Source organism: Carcharodon carcharias, chromosome 13 (assembly GCF_017639515.1).
Source record: "Carcharodon carcharias isolate sCarCar2 chromosome 13, sCarCar2.pri, whole genome shotgun sequence".
NCBI lineage: Eukaryota > Metazoa > Chordata > Chondrichthyes > Lamniformes > Lamnidae > Carcharodon > Carcharodon carcharias.
In genome coordinates, this window is record NC_054479.1 from 33,557,685 (window position 1) to 33,580,597 (window position 22,913).

A 22,913-nucleotide genomic window follows, 5' to 3' on the forward strand; every position below is an offset into this window, starting at 1 on the left:
TCATGGGCGTGCAATACATGTAAAGAAATTGCACTTTTGTGAATACATTTGATGGTTATGTGAATGTTTTTTGCAACTGAAGGCATTGTGATTTTGTACTTTGGAATCCTCTTATTTCAAGGTTAGGCCTTCCTCCCACTCAGTGATAGTGTGCCACTATGAGATTCACATTCCTGTGATGTCAACTTCATAAACCTCCTTTACAATAAACCACAATAATATTATGAAAAATATGATAGATTCATGACAAATCACATATGCCACATATGTCAACCTCAATTGAACTAATCATCACAACCTTGTGCGATGTCAGGGTGATGTGTTTAAATCTTTATTGGAAGTGTGTGATGTAGGCATTTTTAACCCTTCTTCCTCAAGGAACACCATTGAATGACAGCAGCTCATCAGCATTGATATTCTAACAGCATTTGTGTCTTCTCAGTGGTACTGGCAGAACAAAAGACATGCACAGGAGGAGGCGATCCCTAGGCATGTCCACATCTCTGTCAAAGCAGTGTTTGCATCATTAGATAATTGTGAAGCTAGTGAATCTTGTAGCCTGGCTATCTTAGTCCAGGGCAAACCTGACATAATGATGGACCTTCCTATAAAGAGCATCTGTGACCTCCTTTATGCACCAATGTGTTGCGGACTAAGAGATGCCAAATAGGTCCCCTATGGATCTTTGGAAAGAACCAGAGGCCAAGAAATTTAGCATTGAGGTCACCTTCAAAGCCACAGGCAGGGAACACCCTCCAACTCCACATGACATCAGGTCTTCACGAAGAATGTGGTATATGTGATGTGTTATGAAACGATCATATTTTTCATAATATTATTGTGGTTTATTGTAAAGTTAGGTTTATGGTGTGAGTGTGTATGGTTCTGTATGATTTAATCGAATTGGAATCAGGTAGACTGCAAGATTGAGATTATCAAAAGAAGCTAGGTGTAAAAGGCATTTGAAATGCTAATGAGTAAATATGGATGAGGGCAGCATGTAGGGTGTGAAGGAAATTAGCATTTTTAGATAAGTGAAGGGGTTGTTTAGGTTTCAAAGGGATGATAGGATGTTTACAACTAACAAGATAAGCAAAGCCAAGCAGTGCATTTATTTTTCCCAAAGGTACTGACCATGTTGGCATCATGAAAGATTTTTCTATTATGGGAAAAGTGAATTTCCAAAGACATATTGAACAATGGAACTTACAGACAAACATATATAAAGAAGGATGGAAGGCTATGTTGTGGTGGTGGGGTGGGGGGGTGGGTGGTGCGGTTGCGATGTAAGATCTAAACGGACCGTGTAAAACAGCCTTGGGGGAAAATACCCTCCAGCCACTTTTGCATAAGCCTGCTGTGTCCAGTAACCAAAGTTGGAGAAACACCTTTGGAATTCCACTGTCAAGTGGGTTCTGTGGTAAACTTGCTGGATTGTCTATCTAAATTTAAAATCTATTTTAGACTGTTGCCTTAAAGAGGATATGTAGTTGGGAGTGAGGTTAATTAGGAATTTTGGGATTTGTTATAGTATTAAGTAACTGTAATCTTATATATATGCTTGAAATCTTTTATTTTGTTAATAAATGTTTTAATTTAATTTTTAAAGACTCTAAAGGCGTTAGTGGACTCATTACTTCTGAATTTGGTGCACAAATCTTCTCATAATAAATACAAATTGTAAAACTGTTGTGATAGCATGACCAAGTTTCCCGCCTGGCACGCATCACCTGCCACATCATAACAGATGTACCAGAGCTCAGGACAAGCGCAGGCATGCACACCATTGCCTGTCACTCATTTGTAAATAGGAGACTCTTCTGTGATAAGCCCTAGGTCTGGCGGGTCATCCCGGTTGTCTGGGTCTCTCCTCCTGAACCTCCTGCTCATGCTGTGGCTCCACTTGTCCATGTCCTTCCTGCTGGAGCTGCGAGTGGAGTCACCTCTCTCTCCTTCATCTCCTCTATTGCATTAGGACCCTGACAATGGCAGCGTTGAGCCCTGGATCCATATGTGCATTTGCCTTCTCTCTGAAAGGAAACATTGAAGACATTAATGATTCAAAGGGCAAGGAAGTGAAGCTCAGAAGATGACACATTTAGAAACTTTAAGGCGGCTAATGCCACCTTGTCCCTGAGACACTGGCACACACATTGAGGTGACCAAGATGGCATTTCAGATATGTAACATCTTGAGCTCTGTCTGGGATGCTAAAGTTTAATTGAGATGAGCGACCCAACCTAGCTCTGTGCTCCAATCTCAAATGCAGCATATTAATGACCAGTCAATTGCTCATGGTCAATGAGTGGATGCCTTCGGGCCTGTTAGGAGTGTCGAATCTGGTGAATACGTGACAAGTCTTCATTGATGGAATGCCATATATGATACAGCTGTGTCTCCTTCACTATTGCCTGCATTCCCAAATTCTACATTTCTATATGTTTCTCTTGAGATGCAGTGATTGTGAAGTGAAGCCACTGAGTTCTGAGTAGCTCTTTAACAGTGCTAATGAAGCCATTGGCTTTCAGTGGCTTTCAACACAAGGAGGTCTTCCTCCTTTCTTTCTGTTCGCTTCTGCGGCAACGAGAGGTTAGAGGGCGACCCCAGAAAGGCTCAGTCATGTTCACCCTTCCCCCTCACTGCCATTCCACTGCCTTCCCTCCCAATTGCCTCTCTCGTGTTCATCAACCCCATCCTCGCCTCACAGCCCTGTGCTAGTTTCTGAAAGCGGAGGCCTGCATGAGTACTACAGCACAGTGGTGTTCCTCAGGACAATGTAGGCAAAGAGCAGGAGCAGACCAACCCTACAGGCTCAGCAGTGTGGTATTTATCGCAACAAGACCGGCGTAGCGCTATGGCAGGTAGATTATGTATGTTCCACTCACCTCGAAGTCACCAGCGAACCGAGGTTCGACATGTGCATGCCACCCCTTTTCAAATGCATTTGAGGCCGACGTGATTTCCCGCTGGCAAGTCACAAGATTGGAAGGCCTGACAGGATTCCAGCAAGCAGCTGTCTTAATGAGCATTCATGACATGTTAATGAATGCAAATGGCTTTCACGCCACCAGCCAACAGGATAATGGACCTGCCATAAACCCACCATTAGGAGAATTGCAAACTGTTTTTACACTGGTGGATTTCTGACTTTTTGCCTGCCATTCGATTGTTTGCTTCTGCTGGCCACGAAACCCGCCATAGGTGGGATGGGAAAATTCTGCCCAGGTTACTATTTCTGGAACTCTTTTGCTATTTAAAAAAAAAAATTCATTCATGGGATGTGGGCATCGCTGGCTGGGCCAGCATTTATTGCCCATCCCTAATTGCCCTTGAGAAGGTGGTGGTGAGCTGCCTCTTGAACCGCTGCAGTCCATGTGGTGTAGATACATCCATAGTGCTGTTAGGAAGGGAGTTTCAGGATTTTGACCTAGCAACAGTGAAGGAATGGTGATATATTTCCAAGCCCTTGAACAAATTTGTGAAGCATACTTGCTTAGAAAAGCTACTAAAAGATGATCAACAGCTTCTGGAAAGCTGACATAGCCCCCAAAATTCTAACAATTTAAGGACAACTCTGATTATAACTTGGAGGTGAAAGCATATAGAAACATGCCATATGCTACCCTGACTTGGCTATATATTGCTGTTTCTTGATTGTCACTGGGCCAAAGTCCTGCAGCTCCTGAGGGTGAGCCTACACAACATGGCCTACAGTGCTTCAAGGAGACAGCCCACCACGTCTCAAGGGCAAAGACGGATGGATAAAAAATGCTGGCCTTGCCAGTGACACCCACCTAAAAAAAATGAACTTGGCACTCTCCTTCTGCTCTCTATTCTAACTAACACTTCTTTCTCTGCTCCCTCAGGTCAACATGATACTCCTTTGCTTCCAACCTTAATCAAGCTGGCAATCTGCTTCCAGCACCACCCTAGTCAAACTGGTCCTCCTCTGCCCTTCTAACTTTCTCAAATCATGCTGACATTCTTTCTTCTCCCTCCCCTGACTTCAGTTCCAAATGGCTCTGCTTTTTCTTCATCCCAGTTAATGGCAGCTCTCTCTTTTCTCTCACATACCAAAGCACCTCTCCCAAATTCCTTTTTCTCCATCTCCTTTATTACTATGCATTTTCCCTTTCATTCCAAACAACTTTTTCATGATTCGCATGGTGCCCCTTAATATCATCTATTTCTTTCCCTCCTTTTTTCACATTCATCATCATCCATTCCCTCCTTCCTTGCCCCTTCAGCATCAATTCTACCTCTGAAGTGATTCTAGCTGCTGCGAATTTAGTTAGGAGCTCTCGGTCTCCTGTGAATTCATGCTGACAGTATACGGGGACTAGAACCAGTTTCCATAGCAGTAACAACGTTGCTGAAAGGATTTTTATCAGCAAACACTGACTGAAATGCTAATGGCGAAGATAAATTGCTAACAGTCAGCAAGTGTAGTGAAACAGTTCAATTTAAACTGATATTTAACTACAGCTTTGATGTTTACATTCATCATCTGTCCTTAATGGCTTCTTATAAATTGTACAGATTGCCAATAGTTAAAATCCTAATCACAAGACTCTGCTAAACATTTTTTGGAACAAGAAGGAAGGAGAGCACGGCACCAAAGAAAAGAAAGCAGAAAAATGTTTTATTAAATGGCTTTAGAATATTTATTGCATCAACAAGAATTTTATTGCAATAAAAAGAAACAATGCAACCCTGCTGTGGTTTGTGCGTATTAATCTATACAGACCTGGAAAAGAGTTGCCTTTATGTTGTGTTTTTCAAAACCACCAGACATCTCAAAGCACTTTACAGCCAATAAAGTACTTTTTTTAAAGAGTAGTCTCTGTTGTAATGTGGGAAACGCAGAAGCCAATATATGCCAACTTCCACATACAACAGGATGATAATTACCAGATTTTCTGTTTTTTTGAGATGTTGATTGAGGGCTAAATACTGGCCAGGACACTGGGGATAATTCCCCTGCTCTCCTTTGAAATAGGGCCATGGGATTTTTTATATTCACCCAAGCAGGTACATGGGACCTTGGTTTCATGTCTCATCTGAAAGATGGCACCTCTGACAAGCATTTCCTCAGTGCTGCAATGGAGTGTCTGCTTTGATTTTTGTATTCAAGCTCTGGAGTAGGACTTGAATCTTGTGACTCAGGTGAGAGTGCTACCAGGTGAGCTATGGATGATGATAGCTTCAGTCTCTAACTTGTGCTGATATAGTTGACATTGTTATGCATACAAAGCTTAAAAAATTGTTATGTTTTGGGATTGTCTCTTTAATTTAAGGTAAAATGGAAGAATGAAAGAGGGTCATCTGACCTACTCTGAATTCTGCCCGACAACAAGCCTGAGTTGCTTGGTTGTTATTGGGGGCAGTAGGCCCCAGGTTGACTTACTGGGAAAAAGGAGCAAAATATTCACATCTGTAGATAATGAGAAGAGCAGTTGTGCTGACTGTGGGTAGACTGGTAGTCTCCAAGGCTCACAGGGAGGTTATAGAAATGTCAGGTTTTATAGACAGTTGTACCTTAAGCTGTCTGTTCACTCAAATATAGAATGGAGTTGGAGAGGATAGCTAAATTAGCATTTATACCTGGATACAAGGCCCGTATGATTCACTTTGCCTTGGAGGTGAGCTTTGGGAAGGGAAAAGTCAATAGAAAGCCATTGTAGTCTCAGGTTGTAGTTTTCTAAGATATCCCTGAAACTCACACACAAGTCAGTCTGTAGCCAACTGACAGACAGAGAGCAACAGATGGAGGCAGCCAGTCCTACACCTGAAACAGAAAAAATTCTATCTCTGTTGTTCACTATGCAGAACGTGCTCAGATTGAAGAGATCAAGTTTGTCAGGATTTAAAGGGGGCTAGAAAATTCACCTAGCTTGGTCTAGAGGGAGGAATCTCCAGTGTAACCCTCACTGTGAAAGTCAGTTCTGGGATTAAAAATTACCCAGTTAGGAAAAGAAAAGGAAGCATGCCATTCAGAGTTGAGAATAGCTTTGAAATGGTTCCAGAAGAATAAAGCATCCACTTAAGGAACAGCATAAAGTATAACCGTGGCATGGGATTGTTGGTTGTGTTAAAAGCTAAATGGGGAGTTTCTATTCTGTAGTTTAGAGTATAAGTTGCCTACTGAATAGTGTTTAAATATTGTTGCTTTTAGTTCGTTTGTTACAGTAAAAGTCTTAAAACTTGAAATTTTCTTGCGGGATCCTTTCAGTCACTGGAAATTCTTTTTAAAACTTAAATTTACCAGTTTAAAAGTTACCAGTCTTTTTGGAGATCGTAACAACATCAGCTAGTGCAACAGTTGAGGTGCTAACATTGACCTTAGCTTTCACTCCTGATTGCTATCACATATTATTAGAAAGTGCACAAATATGGGAAACAGCAGCACCCTTATTGATCTGTTTCATTATAATCTGTCTCATTAGAATGGTAAATATAGAGTTAAGAAAGGAATGACTGTTATTTTCTGATTTTAAAGGGCCCATGAGGCAGTAACTGCACTTGGAGGAGAGGATCTGATCCCATTCTATGGTTTATTGGAAGGTGGAAGAGATGGAGAATTATTTAGGGTAAGGAATATTTCTGGATTTCTCTAGATTTATTTAACCATTGTAATGAACAATTCACACCATTTAATGTTCATGTCATTTTCATTCTTTTGTATACTGATAATTAGAATAAGAATTTTATATTTCTTTCATATTCTAATCATGAAATCATTTATAAATGCTGTATTCTGTAAAGAAAAATTTGTGTTACTCATCTTCTTTACAAATCCCCATATGTAATGGGGCAAGTAAAGACCCAAATGATAGGATTGGAGGAGGTGTAAATGGGAATAACAGAATCACCACCAACAGCTCCTGTGCAAAGATGAGGCAGAGCTTAAGACCTGAAATAAGATAGCAAAGGTATGGCATAAGGAAGGTATATAGTCAAGTTCTTCAGGGATCAGTGTTAAGACTGCTGCTTTTCTTGATCTATATTAGTCATCTAGACTTGGGGGTACAGGGCACAATTTCAAAATTTGCACCTTTTATTTATTTGCTTGTCCTTATACTATCTCTTTTTGCCTTCCACATTCATTCCTTTTGTCATTTAATCTCTCCTGTCTTCCATGCTATTACTGACTTTCCTGCTTGTTCTATCCTTCCCCCCACCTCTCCCTGTCTTGCTGAAAAATTGTTGCATCACTATCCTTATAAAGGTTCACTGGCCTGAAATGTTGGGTGGAATTTAATGCCCTCCTGGAGATGGACTGGGAGGTGTGGGAGCTGTATAATTGGTTGGGAAAGTGCTGGGTGGAGCCTTGCTGACTCCCACAGTGGCAGGTGGGGGCCACGCCATGTGGGCAACTGGATGCGGGCTGTTGGGGTGAATCTGTCCTACTTGTGCAGTGTATGCCCAATGGAGAGATCCGCCAGTGGCAAGGGCCACCCATGCAGTAAGACCCCTGCCTGACCTATAAATTGAAACCCCCTCCCTCTCCTCATTGGGAATACGTTGAAGGTTGGGATAGACAGATTTTTGATCTCTCAGGGAATTAAGGGATTGGAGAATGGGTAGAAATGTGCAGCCCAAGATCAGCCATGATCATATTGAATGATGGATCAGGCACGTCAGGCCATATGGTCTACTCCTGCTCTTATCTCCTGTGTTCTCCCTGACTGGCCCTGGTGATCCCATCTCACCTACCTTTCCTTCAGGGCTCCAGTGAAGATCTTTGGCCTGGGCCTTCTGCAATACTGGCAGTGGTCACCACTTCTGGTGGTATTGTCGGTACTAGGGAGCAGCTGGCCCCTGATTGGCCGACTGCCCTTGGAGGTAGCACATTCACCCTGAAGACGCCAAGGACCTCATCACCAAGCAGGTAAGTACCTGATTAGCATTAAATCAGGTCAGTTGGGGCGGGGCAGCAGTGGTCACGGCAGGGTTGCTAGCAGTTCTCCAGCTGGTGGATGGGCCCACTGCCGTAACCATTAAATTTTGCCCATTGTCCCTACAACCACACTACCCCCCTCCACTTCTCTCCACCGCCACCCCCCCCCCCCCCCCCCACACACACACACACACACACACACGCACACGCACACACACCTTAAACCAGCTTATATTTCATCCCTTCCTTGGATTCACCTAGTTCTGTTGAAGGGTCATGAGGACTCGAAACGTCAACTCTTTTCTTCTCCGCTGATGCTGCCAGACCTGCTGAGTTTTTCAGGTAATTCTGTTTTTGTTTTGGATTTCCAGCATTCGCAGTTTTTTTGTTTTTATATAAAATTAAGGTGGTTCATTTTTGCCTTTACAGAGCAGTGAATCTGGCAAGTCTTTTCACAGATCCCGATCAGTTTCATCTTTAACATGGGGGTATTTTGTCTCCTTCAGCCTTCCATAGCTGATGACGGAATATGTATTTCTCTCTATTTTTCTGCGCAGGAAATTGGCAGATTGACTTCTGACTCCCTCCCTTTCTTGGAGTTGACCAGTACTGTTGCCAATAAAACCAGCTAATGCTGTCTCAGGAGTGGATTTCTCCAAGACAGGATCTGCTGTTATTTTGACACCTTACTACAGCATGCTGAAATAATCTGTGTGTTAAAGACTTAATTGTTTGTCTCAAACTGATGAGGGTAATGGTTCCGAACTATTCTACTCAAGGGAACCCATTGAGATGATCCCATTTGTCTAAGTGATGCACCCTTTTCTTCTGTACAAAATAGGGGGCTGACACAATGTGAATTAACTCTTAAGATCCAGGATCTAACTGTACGCCATAAATATTATAATATAAACCAAAAGCCTCTCCTGGCTGCATTGTTAAGAAAATATCTTGCATTAAATAACATATTTCACATCTTCAAAGCATCTCAAAGCACTCCATAGCCACTGAATTATTATTGAAATATAGGACAGAATCTTCCCAGCTTTGACTAAGTGCAGTAGTGGGCAGGAAAATGGATGCTTTACCACCTGGCTGCAATGGCGGGTTTTTGCACCATATCATCCCATTCCTGCCTCATTAATTATGCAGCCACAGGAAACATGCTGTCTCGCTGGCAGGTGCCTCCGATTTGCCCACCACACCATTAACTCATCACTTCCTCACGTAAAGTGCCATATTTTAACTGCAGCCGCACGCACACTTTTCGATGCTTGCAGACCAGAACTGCTCCGGTGAAGACACGGCCCCAAAAGCCAAGAGTGCAGCCCCCCCCCCCAATTCAGTGACGTATCCCTTTGATATGTCTTCTGGGCGCCTTGGAGGTCCATTGCGATGTCCTCTATCCCAGCCCTGGACGCAGGAGGTCCATCAGTCCCACCACTCCAGCTTGGGAGGCGGTGGCAGAGGCGGTCAGTGTGAATGCTGCACACAAGAGGTCAGCCATCCAGTGCAGAAAATGGATGAATGATCTCATCCACGCAGCCTAGGTAAGCCAACCATCTTATCACTCTAAGCACACACACCCCACACACGCCGCACACACACACCATACACACACACACACCCACACCACACACACACAATCAGTGGCAGCTCACTCACCGCCAGCTCAAGGGATAATACCACTCACTCTCTCACACACTCTCACAGCTCCATCTGGCCTCATCTACTCTGGAGACTGCCTCCACAGCCGTCACCATCTTGAGGCCATTTGCACAGATCAGCATGTGCCCCCACACATACCTTAGGATAACCCCCATTCCCCAGTACAGTGCTCACACTGCAGCCTCTTCCCTTGCCCGAAGCCACTTTTCCCCTTTCCCCAAGAAAGCCCTATCCCTGCAGCTGTTGAAAAGCCACTCGCCCGTCTTTTAGCTGGTCTGGTCAGTAGAGACCTGCTCGTGAGCGGCCCTAAAAGTGATGTAGTGCTGCCTGCGATGACTGTGACTGCTGCCTGAAACAAGGTGGGAAACAAACCTCGAAGTCCCGAGCGAAGTGCCGCTCACCAGCTGCACGTCACTTGTGTACAGTTGTGAAACATGTCGGCGGTGCCCAGGTGATCCCATTGTGGGGGGATGAATATGGCAAGCAGAGCTTATAACGAGATGCTAAAGTATTGGAATTAGGTTCCCGACATGCAGCGGCAGGAAACATGGCCCGCCATTGATGGGTGGAGCGGATGATTGTAAACTGGTTTCGCAACAGCGTGAAACCGATTTTTGGCCTTCTTGGTGTATTGTCATCCCCCCCACCCACCATGATGCCCAATTCCAATGGGGCCAGAAAACTCCGGCCATAATCACTTTTATAGAGGTAGGTTTTACATAGGTAGCAGCCAGTTTGCATACATCAAGGCTGCTCAAACAGCAGTAAGATAAATGGCCCGTTGATCTGTATCTTTTTGTGGTGATGTTTGAGAAATAAATATTAACCAGGACACTGTAAAAGATAATTCCCTGCTTTTTTTTCAAATACTGTTGTCAGTTATTTTATGTCCACCTGAATAACCATAACGGACAACAATATTTGGTGCTCCCATAGTTTGTTGACCGCAGAAGACTGACTTTCGCTAATAAAACTGATTCCTTACCCCACAGCAGTATGGTAGTTCCACATTTTTGTGGGACTACACCTCCACCATCAGGATAAGGAACTCAGTTTTAGAAATGTAAGTGCAGGGAGTTGGCATACAGGTCCATGTTTCCTGTGATCCATACTACATAAGCACTAAATGTAAAAGTACCTTAAGATCAAATCTGAATTCTGGAATAGCCACATGTTCCACCCCAGCACCCCCTGGCCCACCCAAAATAATAGGGATAATGCATGACTGGTTGACTGATCATCTCCAAATTGACAGGGTTTGGAGATAGAGACAGCTACAACATAGTGGTACTAGATGATGAAGGAAAATAAGTGCAGCCTGGAGAACACTGGTCAATTTCCTTGCTCACTAGATTGAGAAAAAAAGTGGCACAGTAACGTGGCACAATCTGTGTTGGTGACTGAATAGATTCTGCCATAGATTAATGTATTTGTGCCATGAAATTACCATAATAATTTCCATCTCTGCCACTTCATCATGGTACTGTTCACAGGTCTCACCCAAGCAAGAAATATAGCAAACTTTTATTCAGTGTTGGGTGACATCTGCAATTCAATTTAGATCAAAAATTATCAAGAAAATGCATTTGCATATATTATATTGGTCTTCTGTCAGATTTTCTTTTGGTTACAATCAATGAATATTTCGTATTTTTGATGTCCTATAAAGGAGATGGAGAACTATTTCTACTATTCACAGCTGCGTTTCCAGCATATCAGCACAATGGAGACCAGGGAGGTGTCAACTCATATTCCACTGCAAGAAATTCCATTTGTGATAAGAGCACTGGGATTCTACCCTACAGAGAAAGAGGTACATTGTATATGTTCACATCCGCAAAAATAACTCACACTTCTGATATGTACTGGTGTACAATTCCTTAATAGACATGGCATTGAAAGCACACATATGGCGCCTTCCATCTTGTGAGATGATGGCGTGCACTGTGGTGGCTGACTTGATGTAAAACATCGTCTGATCAGGAACCCCATTCTGGCATGGCAGTCTCTGCCGCACAAGCACAGTATACACTAGTCTATCCAACAAGGTTATAAAGATAGAGTTAAGACTAAATGAAGACCTCAGGTCAAGCAGTATTAAAGGGTGGAAGATAACTGAATGTGGCCGAGAAAACCCTGATGCTTGAAGCTGAGGGGAGAAAGCACAGCTTAGTGCAGAGGGGGAAGCTAGAACAGGTTTAGAGCGAATATGGCAGAAGGCAAAAGATGGTTAAAGTGTGAGACATAAGGAGAAGGTCAAGAACAATTAGAAGTTGAGAATTCAGGAAAAGGTAGAACAGGATCTGAGTCTTGAGGTGTAGAGCAGAGTTAGAGACCAGGGTGAAGAAGTGATAAAGGGCTTCAACATACCTAGGTAATGGCACTGACCCTGAACACTTTATTGATGCAAGACAGTAGCTTTGAAGCAGAAGACCTGACCCCACTGGACCAGATCCTGACCACCAGACTGACGCCTGCTTGCAATATTGAGAAAAGAAGCATATGCATTGGGAGTATGTTTCCATTAGATAGATTGTATCATTTGATAATTTTGATTGCTTTCATCTCCAGATTGAGGACATGCTGAATGAAGTGAAGTTCAGTAAATATGTGGAAACAGGAAGATATGTGACAGATATTGGTCTAGGTGAATTCATTAAACTGTATATAAATCATCGACCTGCTTTTGGCATAACTGCTTCTGAGCTGCAGCATACATTTGATGTTCTTGGCTATGACAATGAAAATGGAGAAAAAGCAATTAACTTAGGAGAATTACTGCAACTATTGCAAAATGGAGGTGAGTCAAATGCCAAAAAATAAATACAATGAATATAAAACAGATCATCTGGTCATTACCACATTGCTGTTTATAGGAGCTTACTGTATGCAAATTGGCTGCCATGTTTCCTACATTTCAAAAGTATTTATTGGCTATAAAGCGTTTGAGATGTAATCATGAAAGGTGCTATATGAATGCAACTCTTTCTTTTATTTAGAAATGAATAATTAATATGAATATATTAATACAAATATAGAGAATAAATATTGGAGTATACAACAATAAATCTGTTTAGTACATAAACGAAGTAAAACCACATGGTAATGACTTTTTTCCCCCCGTGTTTTTCTTTTAACTTTCTCCTCATCTCTCCTAAAGGCATTGACTTAAGCTGAGATACGTTTCAAATTTGTGGGAGCCCTATGGTATCTCATCCAAGTACCCATTGTTTACAGGTGAATCTAATAAGTGAGTACAGGTAGACTATTCCACTCTGGAGCACCTCAAATGCTGACTTTAATCCTGTCCTTACTCAAAATCCATACAAGGCTTTTTTTATTCCTTTGTGGGATGTGAGCATTGCTGGCAAGGTTAGCATTTATTACCCATCCCTACTTGCCCTATTTGCTATTGAGAAGGTGGTGGTCAGCTGCCGCCTTGAAACGCTGCAGTCTATCTGGTGTAAATTAGGGTGGGAGCTCCAGGATTTTGATCCAGTGACAGTAAAGGAACAGTGGTATATTTTCAAGTCAGGATGGTGTGTGAAATTCTGTAGATATTATGAGGGCATCATGAAACCCAGCTTGAGTTTTATCCTGTCCTTAAAGCATAAGAGAAGTCAAGTGGCAAGCCGAGTCCTCTTCTCACCAGATGCCCCTTGGGCAATTCCAGAAGGGTTGCTAGATATTGAACAGGAGCAGGTGCCCCTGCTAATTTTTCCACTTTCCCTCATCCAGAGATATTGGGCCATTTTTAGCATTACCATCCCAATTGAGATTAGCTGATTCTGGACAGCTGAGGCACCAAAAACAAAACTAAATTTGTGTGTCAGTTTAGCTCAGTGGTAGCACTCATGATTTTGTCAGAATGTTTTGGGATCACGCCTCACTCCAGGACTTGAGTACATAACTTAGGGTGACGCTTCACTACAGTAATGAAGGGTGCCACATTGTTGCAAGTGTTATCTTTCAAAAGATGCCCCATCTGCTTGTTCTGGAGGTCGAGATTGGCATCAACAATCCCATGGTACTTTGAGAAAAGAATAGAATAACCTCTTGGCATCCTGGCCAATGTTCCTCCTTCAACCAATAGAACTAAAATCTAGATTAATATTCATCTTATTACTGTTTGAGATTTTGTAAATTTAGAGGTGGGGGGGGGCGGAGCTTTCATCTCTATTTTTAATTCTACACTGTATTCTATTCCTGAACAGAGTAACTGAAAACAAGCTGGGCACAAAACTACTCCTTACTTTTTTATGTAGGTGTCGCTGATATGGACAGCATTTGTTTTTTTTTGAAAAATATATTTTATTCATAAAATATCTAAAGGAACATTACAAAACATTTCAAAATGGTCATTACAGGAAGTGCAATGATATTCACATTTTCTACTTAGAACATGTTGCACTCTGAGGTGCTTCAATACAATTGTGATATATGTAATATTTACTATATATATTCAATGTGAGTCATACAGCCCGAAGGGTTCAATGCAAGTTCCAGCCCCTTGGTGCACTATGGCTGAAAGACCTTAGACAGCGACTTTTCCCTATTGCGTCTTTGCAGCGGCTGCTCCAAGCTTTAGTGCATCCCTCAGTACATAGTCCTGGGCCTTGAAATATGCAAATCTGAAGCACTTGCTCGTGGACAACTCTGCACTGGAAGATGAGCAAGTTTCAGTTAGACCAAAGAACATCTTTCACCGAGTTGGTTCAGTTGCAGTTGATATTTGTCTCAGTGTGTGTCCCTAGGAACAGCCCATAGAGCACAGAGTCCTGCATCACAGAACTGCTCGGGATGAACCTCAACAAAAACCATTGCATGACACTTTGTGTTTGCGTACTGAGGGTCCTTGCATAGCTTGATGCAGTCAAACACAAAGAAGGCTGTCAGGACGAGGGCAATGTTGGGTACATTTTTTCCCCCTTTATCTAGAAATTTGTACGTGTCCCTGCAAATGCGGACCATTTTGGACCTCTAGATAAAGCAGAAGATGGCTCAGGTGATCACTACAGTGCAACACCGAGAGTGCCTCACACCTGATGACCAGGTTCTTACCTGCGATGGAGAGAGAGAGCATTGCTCCCACATGCCCAGTTTTTGTTGGACCATAGCTACTCACTCCTTCCAGTTTCTAGCACATGCTTCGGTCCCTCTGAACATATCCCCAGCACCTTCAGGTAGTCTGACCTGACAGTGAAGGGAACAAAGGATCGATTAGCCAAAGAGCATGGCCTCACTCTTGTCATGGTTGACTTTGGTTACCAAGGTCTGTTTGAACTGGTCATAGATGCTCATTAGTCTGCGCACCAACTATGGAACCGAGCAGAAGATGGTGACATCGTCCATGTACAGGAAGACCTGAACCTGATGCCTCCACTGCCTGGGATTGCCAATCCTCTTATGCTCGAATCCTTCCTGATGGACTTGGCAAAAGGTTCAATTCAACACACAAACAGAACAGTGGAGAAAGGGCAGCCCTGCCTGACTCCAGATTTAATTGAAAAGCTTTCCAATTCCCACCCATTGATTGAAACTGCGTTACTGATGTTTGTGTAGAGCAGTTGGATCCAGTTGTGGATTCCTTACCCAAATCCTATTTTGGAGAGCACATCCATCATGTAGGTGTATGATATTCTGTCAAAGGCCTTCTCCTGGACCAGGCGGATGTGGCAGGTGTCCACCCCCTGTCCTGTACATGGGCAATCAGATCCCTGAGGAGTGCAAGTCTATCAGAGATCTTCCTGCCGGGTACAGCGCATGAATTGTCAGGGAGGATCACCAACTCCAGAGCAGATCTGACCCAATTGGCAATGACCTTGGACAAAATTTTATAGTCCACATTCAAGATGACGTTGGAGGCCTACGAGGCAAAGAGCAAGGTTTACTGGCTCTTTACCTCTTGGAGATTCTCCCTGACATCGATGCCCATCGACTGCAGACGGAGCAGATTCTGCAAGCTTTCCTGGAGTCAGGATGTTTCCTTCTGTTCCTTTTTACCCTTTGGTACAACTTTGAGGATGAAAAACCTCTTAATGCTTGCCTTGATCGCTTTCCAACAGTGCGTCAGAGACTCACAAAAGGATTTTACAGTTCTCCAACCTTTGTAATCCTTTTTGAGTTCCTCAATGTTTTCTGGGGTCAACAGTTGCTTTTCAACTTACAGATCCCCCTGTCAACCCTTTGGTCTTCCTGTAAGTGACAGTCAGCCAGTAAGAGGAAGTGGTCAGAGAAGAACACTGGCTTGAGGTCAGTGGATCTGACCATGAATGCTCAGGACACAAACAGGAATTCTATCCTGGAATGGATAAACCCGTCGAGCCGCAACCAGATGTATCTATTCTCACTCCACCTGTAGGATTGCTGATGACATCATGCAGCTTGTCATCTTATACTGTTTCCATCAGGAGTCTGGACATGATGTCCACTCTGCTAGGAAGCTTCACACCATCCAGGACAAAGCAGCCTGCTTGATTGGAACCTCATCCACAAACATTCACTCCCTCCAACACTGATATACAGTAGCAGCAGTGTGTACCATCTACAAGAGGCACTGCAACAACTCACCAAGGCTCCTTAGGCAGCACCTTCCAAACCCATGATCACTATCATTTAGAAAGACAAGGGCAGGATTTTTCAGTCAGTGTGCGGGGTTGGGCCTGACATGCCGATGTGTAAAATGACGCGCGATGATGTCAGGCGTGCGCCGGAGTCGGCTGCACGCCCGCCAATATATAAATGGCCTAATAAAGTCATTAATGTAATTGTTATTGCTGCCCATCCAATCTTAAGGTTGGCAGGCAGGCGAAAAGGCCAAGCAGCCTTTAAATTTTTTAGGAAACCTCATCCACAAGCGGGATGAGGTTTCCTAAAACTTTTATTAAATAAATTTTTAAAATTTCCGATATATAAAAACATGGCCCATCTCATGTGACAGAGTCACATGAGGGAACATGTTTAAAGTTTTTCTCCATTTATTTAATTATTTCAATATAGATTCAATCTCCCCAAGGCAGCTCCGTGCCTCAGGGAGATTGAAGTGCTCTTTTGCACACATGCACGAAAGAACGCTGGCCCCGGCTCTCTCTCCTCCCCCCTGCCCCCACCCTGCACAGGTAACACAGAGTGCTACAGCTCGCGTCTTATGCTGGGCGGAGATAATTGACCTGCCCACGTAAAATGACAGCGCGGAGTCCATCGTGGGTGGCGATCGGCTCCACAACTGCCCCCACCCGCTTCCGCCAAGCCCACCTGCTGCCTGAAAAATTCAGGCCCAAGTGTCACTCTGTGCTGAGGTTCCACCTGTCCCTGTTGTTGCAAAGGCTGTGTCTGGCCACGTTGCCATGGAACGCTCCAAGTAGTTGGACTGTGCCATACCACCTGTCCCTCATGGAAAAATTTATGCAGAGAAACATCTTTGATCACAAGTCCATCAGGCAGTGGTCAGCATGTATCGTCCTAGAGGCCCTGCAGGAAAAGGAGAGGGTGGATCCTGTAGGATGGTTCCCCTAGCAGACTGTCAAAGTCAATTGGCAGAATGCCTCATCACCAGAACTTTCCAACAAGCACCAAGACGTAGCTTGGCTCGTGGTGAGAAAGCCCTCCCCGCCAGATCCTTCCTACACGCCAGGAGTCTCAACCCCTCCACATGCTGCCCTCGAGGTGGCTGTGGTGGGGAAGAGACTGTTATTGTCACCTCCTTGTGGAACGTGCCTTTGTAAAGAAGGTCTGGAGGGAGATGCAGTGGTTTCTGTAGAGGTTCATCCCCAGCAGTTCTGTGACACAGAACTCTGTGCTCTATGGGCTGTTCCAAGGGACACACACAGCAGCTAGAGGATCATTAACTCAGTGAAAGATGCTCTTTGGTCTGCCCGAAACTTGATGGTCTTCCAAAGCAAAGAGTTGTCCCCAACCGAGTGTTGTAGACTGGCACATTCCAAGGTCCAGGACTACGTGCTGAGGGACGCACTAAAGCTTGGGGCAGCCACCGCAAAGGTGCAATGGGGAAAGGTCGACATCTAAGACCTTTCAGCTATAGTGCACCGAGGGGCTGGAATTGTATAGATCCCTCAGGCTGTATGACTCACATTGAATGTATGCAGTGAATATTACATGTATTACAATCGTATTGAAGCATCTCAAAGTGCAACATGGGGGAGAATTTCTCCCCGTCGGGCGGGCTAGTCGGGAGCGGGAGTGGGTGCGGGCAGGCGCAGAGCCGATCGCTACCCGTGATTGGCTGCTTGCAGCCATTTTACTTGCGTGGGCCAATTAAGGCCCAGCCAATGTGACGCTCAGCGCCATCTGTGCCGGTGGGGGAGGAGGGAGAGTCAGGGCCTGTGCTCTTTTGCGCATGCATTCAAAAGAGCGCAGAAATCTCCCTGAGGCACAGAGCTGCCTCAGGGGGATTAAGTTCACAATGAAACTTCAAAATAAAGAAAGTGAAAAATCATGCACACATGTCCCCTCATTTGACAGTGTCACATGTTTATGAAATGTTCAAAAACTACTTATTAATTTAATAAGCCCTTCATGAAACCTCATCCCGCCCATAGATGAGGTGTCATTAAAAATGTGAAGACCGTTTGGGCTCTTCGCCTGCCCACCAACATTAAGGTTGGACGGGCAGCCCTGTCAATTTGTTTAATTGGTTTGTTAATGGCCTTAACAGGCCTTTGACAGTTTGGTGGGCGTGCAGCCGACTCCGGTGTGTGCCCACCAAATGAAAGATCGGAATGACGCGCTGTGACATGGGATGCACACCCAACATCACCGCGCATCATCTTACGCGTCAGTGTGTGGGGCCTGCCCCCACACGCCGAACAGAAAATGCTGGCCATGATCTATGTAGATAACTTAAATACCATTGCACTGTCTGTCTGTAATAACCATGTTGAAATGCCTGCAATGTTCATTGATTGTATTGAAACACCTTATGATCTATGTGGAAAACTTGAATATGATTGTACTTTTTGTAATATTCTTTCAGATATTTTATGAATGAAGTGTATTTTCCCCCCAAAAAACTTCTATGGTAATCCACTAGATGGAGCTATGTGTGCATAGCTGAAATTTTTGGTTTGTGCTGAATAGAAAACTGGAAAGCAGACAGGCACACATCATATATATATAAAAAAATACATTCCATTAACCAGGTTCCTCTATGGACATGCACAAAAGACAATAATATAAATTCACCATTGTGCCAGATGTATAAAATAAGTGAGTAGTTACAAACGTTTTCATAAATGTTTGGATTTGGATGCACACGTATATTAAGTACAGCTTCATACCTTGCTTAAAAGGCAACAGCGTAAGTGGTAAAGCTCAGCATTCTCCAACAACAGAGATCTGACTGGTTAGGTAGGTCACCTGGGTTCAGTCTGAAGTGGTACAAAGATTCACTACATGACTGCCTTTCCCAACCTTACTTTTATTTCTATTTTGTTGTTACTCCTTAATTTTTTTGATGATTGTAACAAAAGAACAACAACTTGCTTGTAGAGCTGTTGAAAACTGCAATAACTAGAATATGTAACAATCCAGTTCAAATCTAATGAAACTCAATTGATTAGACATTGTAGTAGCTGGTTCGCAGTCAGCCAGTTATGGTCAATGAAATGCAAAGATCATACATAACATTAAATGGTTATTACGTTTTTTTAGGTGTATAATGTAAGCAATAGTTTCCTTTCAATTGTATCAGTGGATTCAACTCACTTATTGTGAAGGCATGTTTTGGTAATTCAACATTTGTCAATTGTTTTAATTATTAAAAGCATAATAAATGCCATTTTCTCCATATAATTACCCATATAAATACAAAGGTGGAAATTCCATTCCAATATTTTCCAAAATAATTAAAATGGAATGATAAGAAAAAAGTGTTTTAAGTATCTGTTGTTGATCTGGTTGTGCTTTTGTACATCTTTTGAGCATGGACCCACAAAAATCCTGCTCTTCTTTTTTGTCTTGCTTTCTAGGTGAATGTATGGCTGAGGAAGAGGTAGCAGAGTGCCTTTCCACACTACTAGGCTTGAATCCTGAGGGAGGAAGTTCTGAATTGATCTCCTTTGATGCCACAAGTACCATTTACACATGTTTAGATCATTTACACTTCTCAATTGTCCTTAAATGAATTTAGATGGTTCAAGTGTAATAATTTTTGCTGTTGATTTTCTATTCAGTAGAAGGTTCAATGTTTGACCAGCGTAGACTTGATGGGCCGAAGGGCCTTCTTCTGTGCTGTAGACCTCTATGACTCTATGACTATTTGATAAGTGCTGTGTTCTGAGCTAATGTTGGCAAGGATCATTTGAAATTATGGGTAGAATCAAATCTGCTCCTGGGAGCAGGAAAGGATGTGAGAGGATGCATCTTTTTTATTTAATGTGTTTGATATTGACTCCGTGCTTATTTAAACCATATAAACTTAATTGTGCGGGAGGTGAAATGTCAGCTTACTGACAGTGAGATGAAAGTTGGGAATTCAGTTGGTGCCATATTAAAGGCAAATTGTAGTTCCCGAAGGCAAGTGACAGGAAACAACTTTCAATGCAGTTCCATCAATATTTGGAATTCATTTAAACTTATTTCATGACAGTTCCATGATGCGCCAAAGCAAATCTGAAATGTTATTTTAGTTTATGCTAATCTTGTCACTAAGTGCAAAATGCACAGATGTTTACATTCCTCCTGCTGTTGAAATGAGTCTGCAGAAAGTTCAGACACCTGGGTTATGTCTGCACAATAAATGATAAAGATTTTTGGGGACCTTCTTCAGAGGAAATTCTGCTAATCCTTCACCCAGACTCAGAACAATTTCAATCTTTACTAGAGTTTCAGACAGTGTTGTTGACTTACATTTTTTTAACAGAGGACCCCATTGATTGTGAAACACTTTACGTCCTAAGAATATGGATGTTGCCATATAAATACAAGCTGTTCTTCTTTTTCTTGTTGTTCTGCCCACTACCAAAGATTTGGATACTTCACATTTAATGCTTCTTGAAATTTTGCACCTAGTGTGACAATCAATTTATCTTAAACATGTGTGGAACCTAAACTTAATCTGTAATTATTACCTTCACATTTTTGATAAAGCTATCCTGAATGTTAGCTATCATAATTTAATTGTTGTATTTGATTAGTTTGTATGTTGTACAATTTACAAACTCATAAAATCTATGAGACGAGTCTTCATTAAACTAATGCATTTGAATTGGTCCTAAACAACAACAACTTGTATTTATGAAGTGTTTTATGCAGTAAAATACCCAAGGTGCTTTATTAAACAAAATTTGACACTGAGCCACATAAGGAGATATTAGGGCAAATGACCAAAAACTTGATCAAAGAGGTAGGTTTTAGGAGCATCAAAAATGAAGAAAGGTTGAGGTGAATAGTTTGGGGAGGAAATCCCAGACTTTACGGACTTGACGACGGAAGACATGGCTGCCAATGGCGGAGCAATTTGAAATCAGGGAAGCTCAAGGAGGCCAGAATTGGAGGAACACAAATATCTCGGAGGGTTACAGGGCTGGAGGAGGTTACAGAGATAGGGAGGGTCAGGGTCATGGAAGGATTTGAAAACGTGGATGAGAAATTTAAAATAGAAATGTGGTAACACACAGATCCGTCCACTGCTAGGTACTAAGTGTTGTGAATGAGTTGCAGTGGTCATGGTTTAAATAAGCATTGAGTCAATATCAACAACATTAAACAAAAAAGTTGCTATTTTTGGTCTATGTAGATTTGAATGAGATATTTAGTGGCAGTGATTAACACTATTTCCACTTTAAATTTAATCTATGCAAACGGATACATTGAGTCAAGAGCTTGTCCTTACATGGCATACTTTACACATATTTCTCTGTCACATAAAGCGTGAAATGATTGCATAATAAAACTGTCGTACTAATTAAAAATTATCAGATGAAGACCAAATATCATTTGAAATGTTTGCATGAATTAGTTCTGTTTAAACAAAGAGGAAAATGTACAAATCAAAAACCTTTCACAGATTCTGTTCTGAACTCTCAATATAATGACCTAAGTGGGAGACTGATCAGTGGTGGGTGAATGTGAGAATATGAATCTGGAGAGATAGTCCAAAGAAGGTTGAACTAACTCTACCATTAAGTTTTGGAAGTGATGAGAAAGACCTTTGGAAATCGCACCCCCCCACCCCCGCACCCCACCCCACTCCTGGGAACAAGAAACTTCGGCAGTCATGCTAGGGATACTCAGGGTGTTCAAATGTTAGGTTTTGCATTTGTTTTTTGTTAATTTTGTTCCTTGGAAGGAGAGAGGCAAGAATATTGGGAGGTTATTGGCTTATTTATGTTATGCTTTATGATATTGCATATTTGAACTAAATAATAACCTATATATACTTTTGCATGCTTATTTTCGTAAATTGTAAGTGAATCTACAAACTGTAATCAAAAAATCCACAAATTAAAAATTTAAAGCAAGAGAAAGAATTGTAAAGAAAAATGAAGTCCTGTTTAATTGTAACATTCACCTTGTTTCTGTTCTGTTTGGGTTTGACAGATGCAAGAGCACTGCTTGCACAGCAACTTCCCCAGGAGATTACAAGTAAACTGTTTATAAATGAAATATTGGGGTTTCCCCAGAATTCAACTTGTGTCGAAGAGACAACTATTCCTGCAGCTGCATCAACATGAGCACAAACTGAAATATACTTTCATCTATCAAATAATTTGTATTCCTTCATTGATTTTAGTTTTCATAGTTTCATTACTAAATGACCAGAGTTGGCTGTTTTAATACTTATTTTTAAATTAAAAATATAAGAAATGGTTCTATTTGTGATGGCTATTCTTACAGATAGGTACAAATGGGCCTGTGTAATTTGACTTAAATTGATATGTCTGAGGTGAGATGATCTACATAGGATGTTGAGATGGCATTGAATAATTAGAATTATTGTATGTGATGAAAAAGAACCAATTGAATGACAAAATAATGAAAATAGTACAATAGATACTCATTCCATCAGTACCTCCACAGAAGGTTTGATAAGTGAATACTCCACAATAATCCTTTTCTCTGTGCATTATTTGAAATTTTTTTGCTCTGTATGTGGGAGGTTTACACAGAAACGTAGAAAATTTATAGCACTAAAGGAGGGTATTGAGCCCATAGTACCTGTAGTGGCCATAAAAAGCTTGTTCAATTATGAGGCTTATAAGCTTATTATATTTTGGGACTGTAGCTTTAAATTTAGGGTAAATGAAGGAGTCATGTGAACTGTTCTGCATGAAGCCTGGGTGGTTTGATTGTTAGAGATCAAAGGAACGCTTAGATTATTTTACTG

The 22,913-nt window shown here is 42.2% G+C and overlaps 1 protein-coding gene across 1 annotated transcript in view; it reads left to right on the forward strand.

Annotated features, from left to right (window-relative positions):
• cfap251 (cilia and flagella associated protein 251) overlaps positions 1–22,599 on the forward strand; it is a 79,602-nt gene extending 57,003 nt beyond the window's left edge. Inside the window, exons 17-21 of the mRNA XM_041203046.1 lie at positions 6,500–6,590; positions 11,238–11,381; positions 12,140–12,368; positions 19,555–19,656; positions 22,127–22,599. Of these exons, the coding sequence (XP_041058980.1) occupies positions 6,500–6,590; positions 11,238–11,381; positions 12,140–12,368; positions 19,555–19,656; positions 22,127–22,260 (700 nt within the window). The 3' untranslated portion in view covers positions 22,261–22,599. The remainder of the gene's footprint in view (positions 1–6,499; positions 6,591–11,237; positions 11,382–12,139; positions 12,369–19,554; positions 19,657–22,126) is intronic.
• Positions 22,600–22,913: the final 314 nt, after the last annotated feature.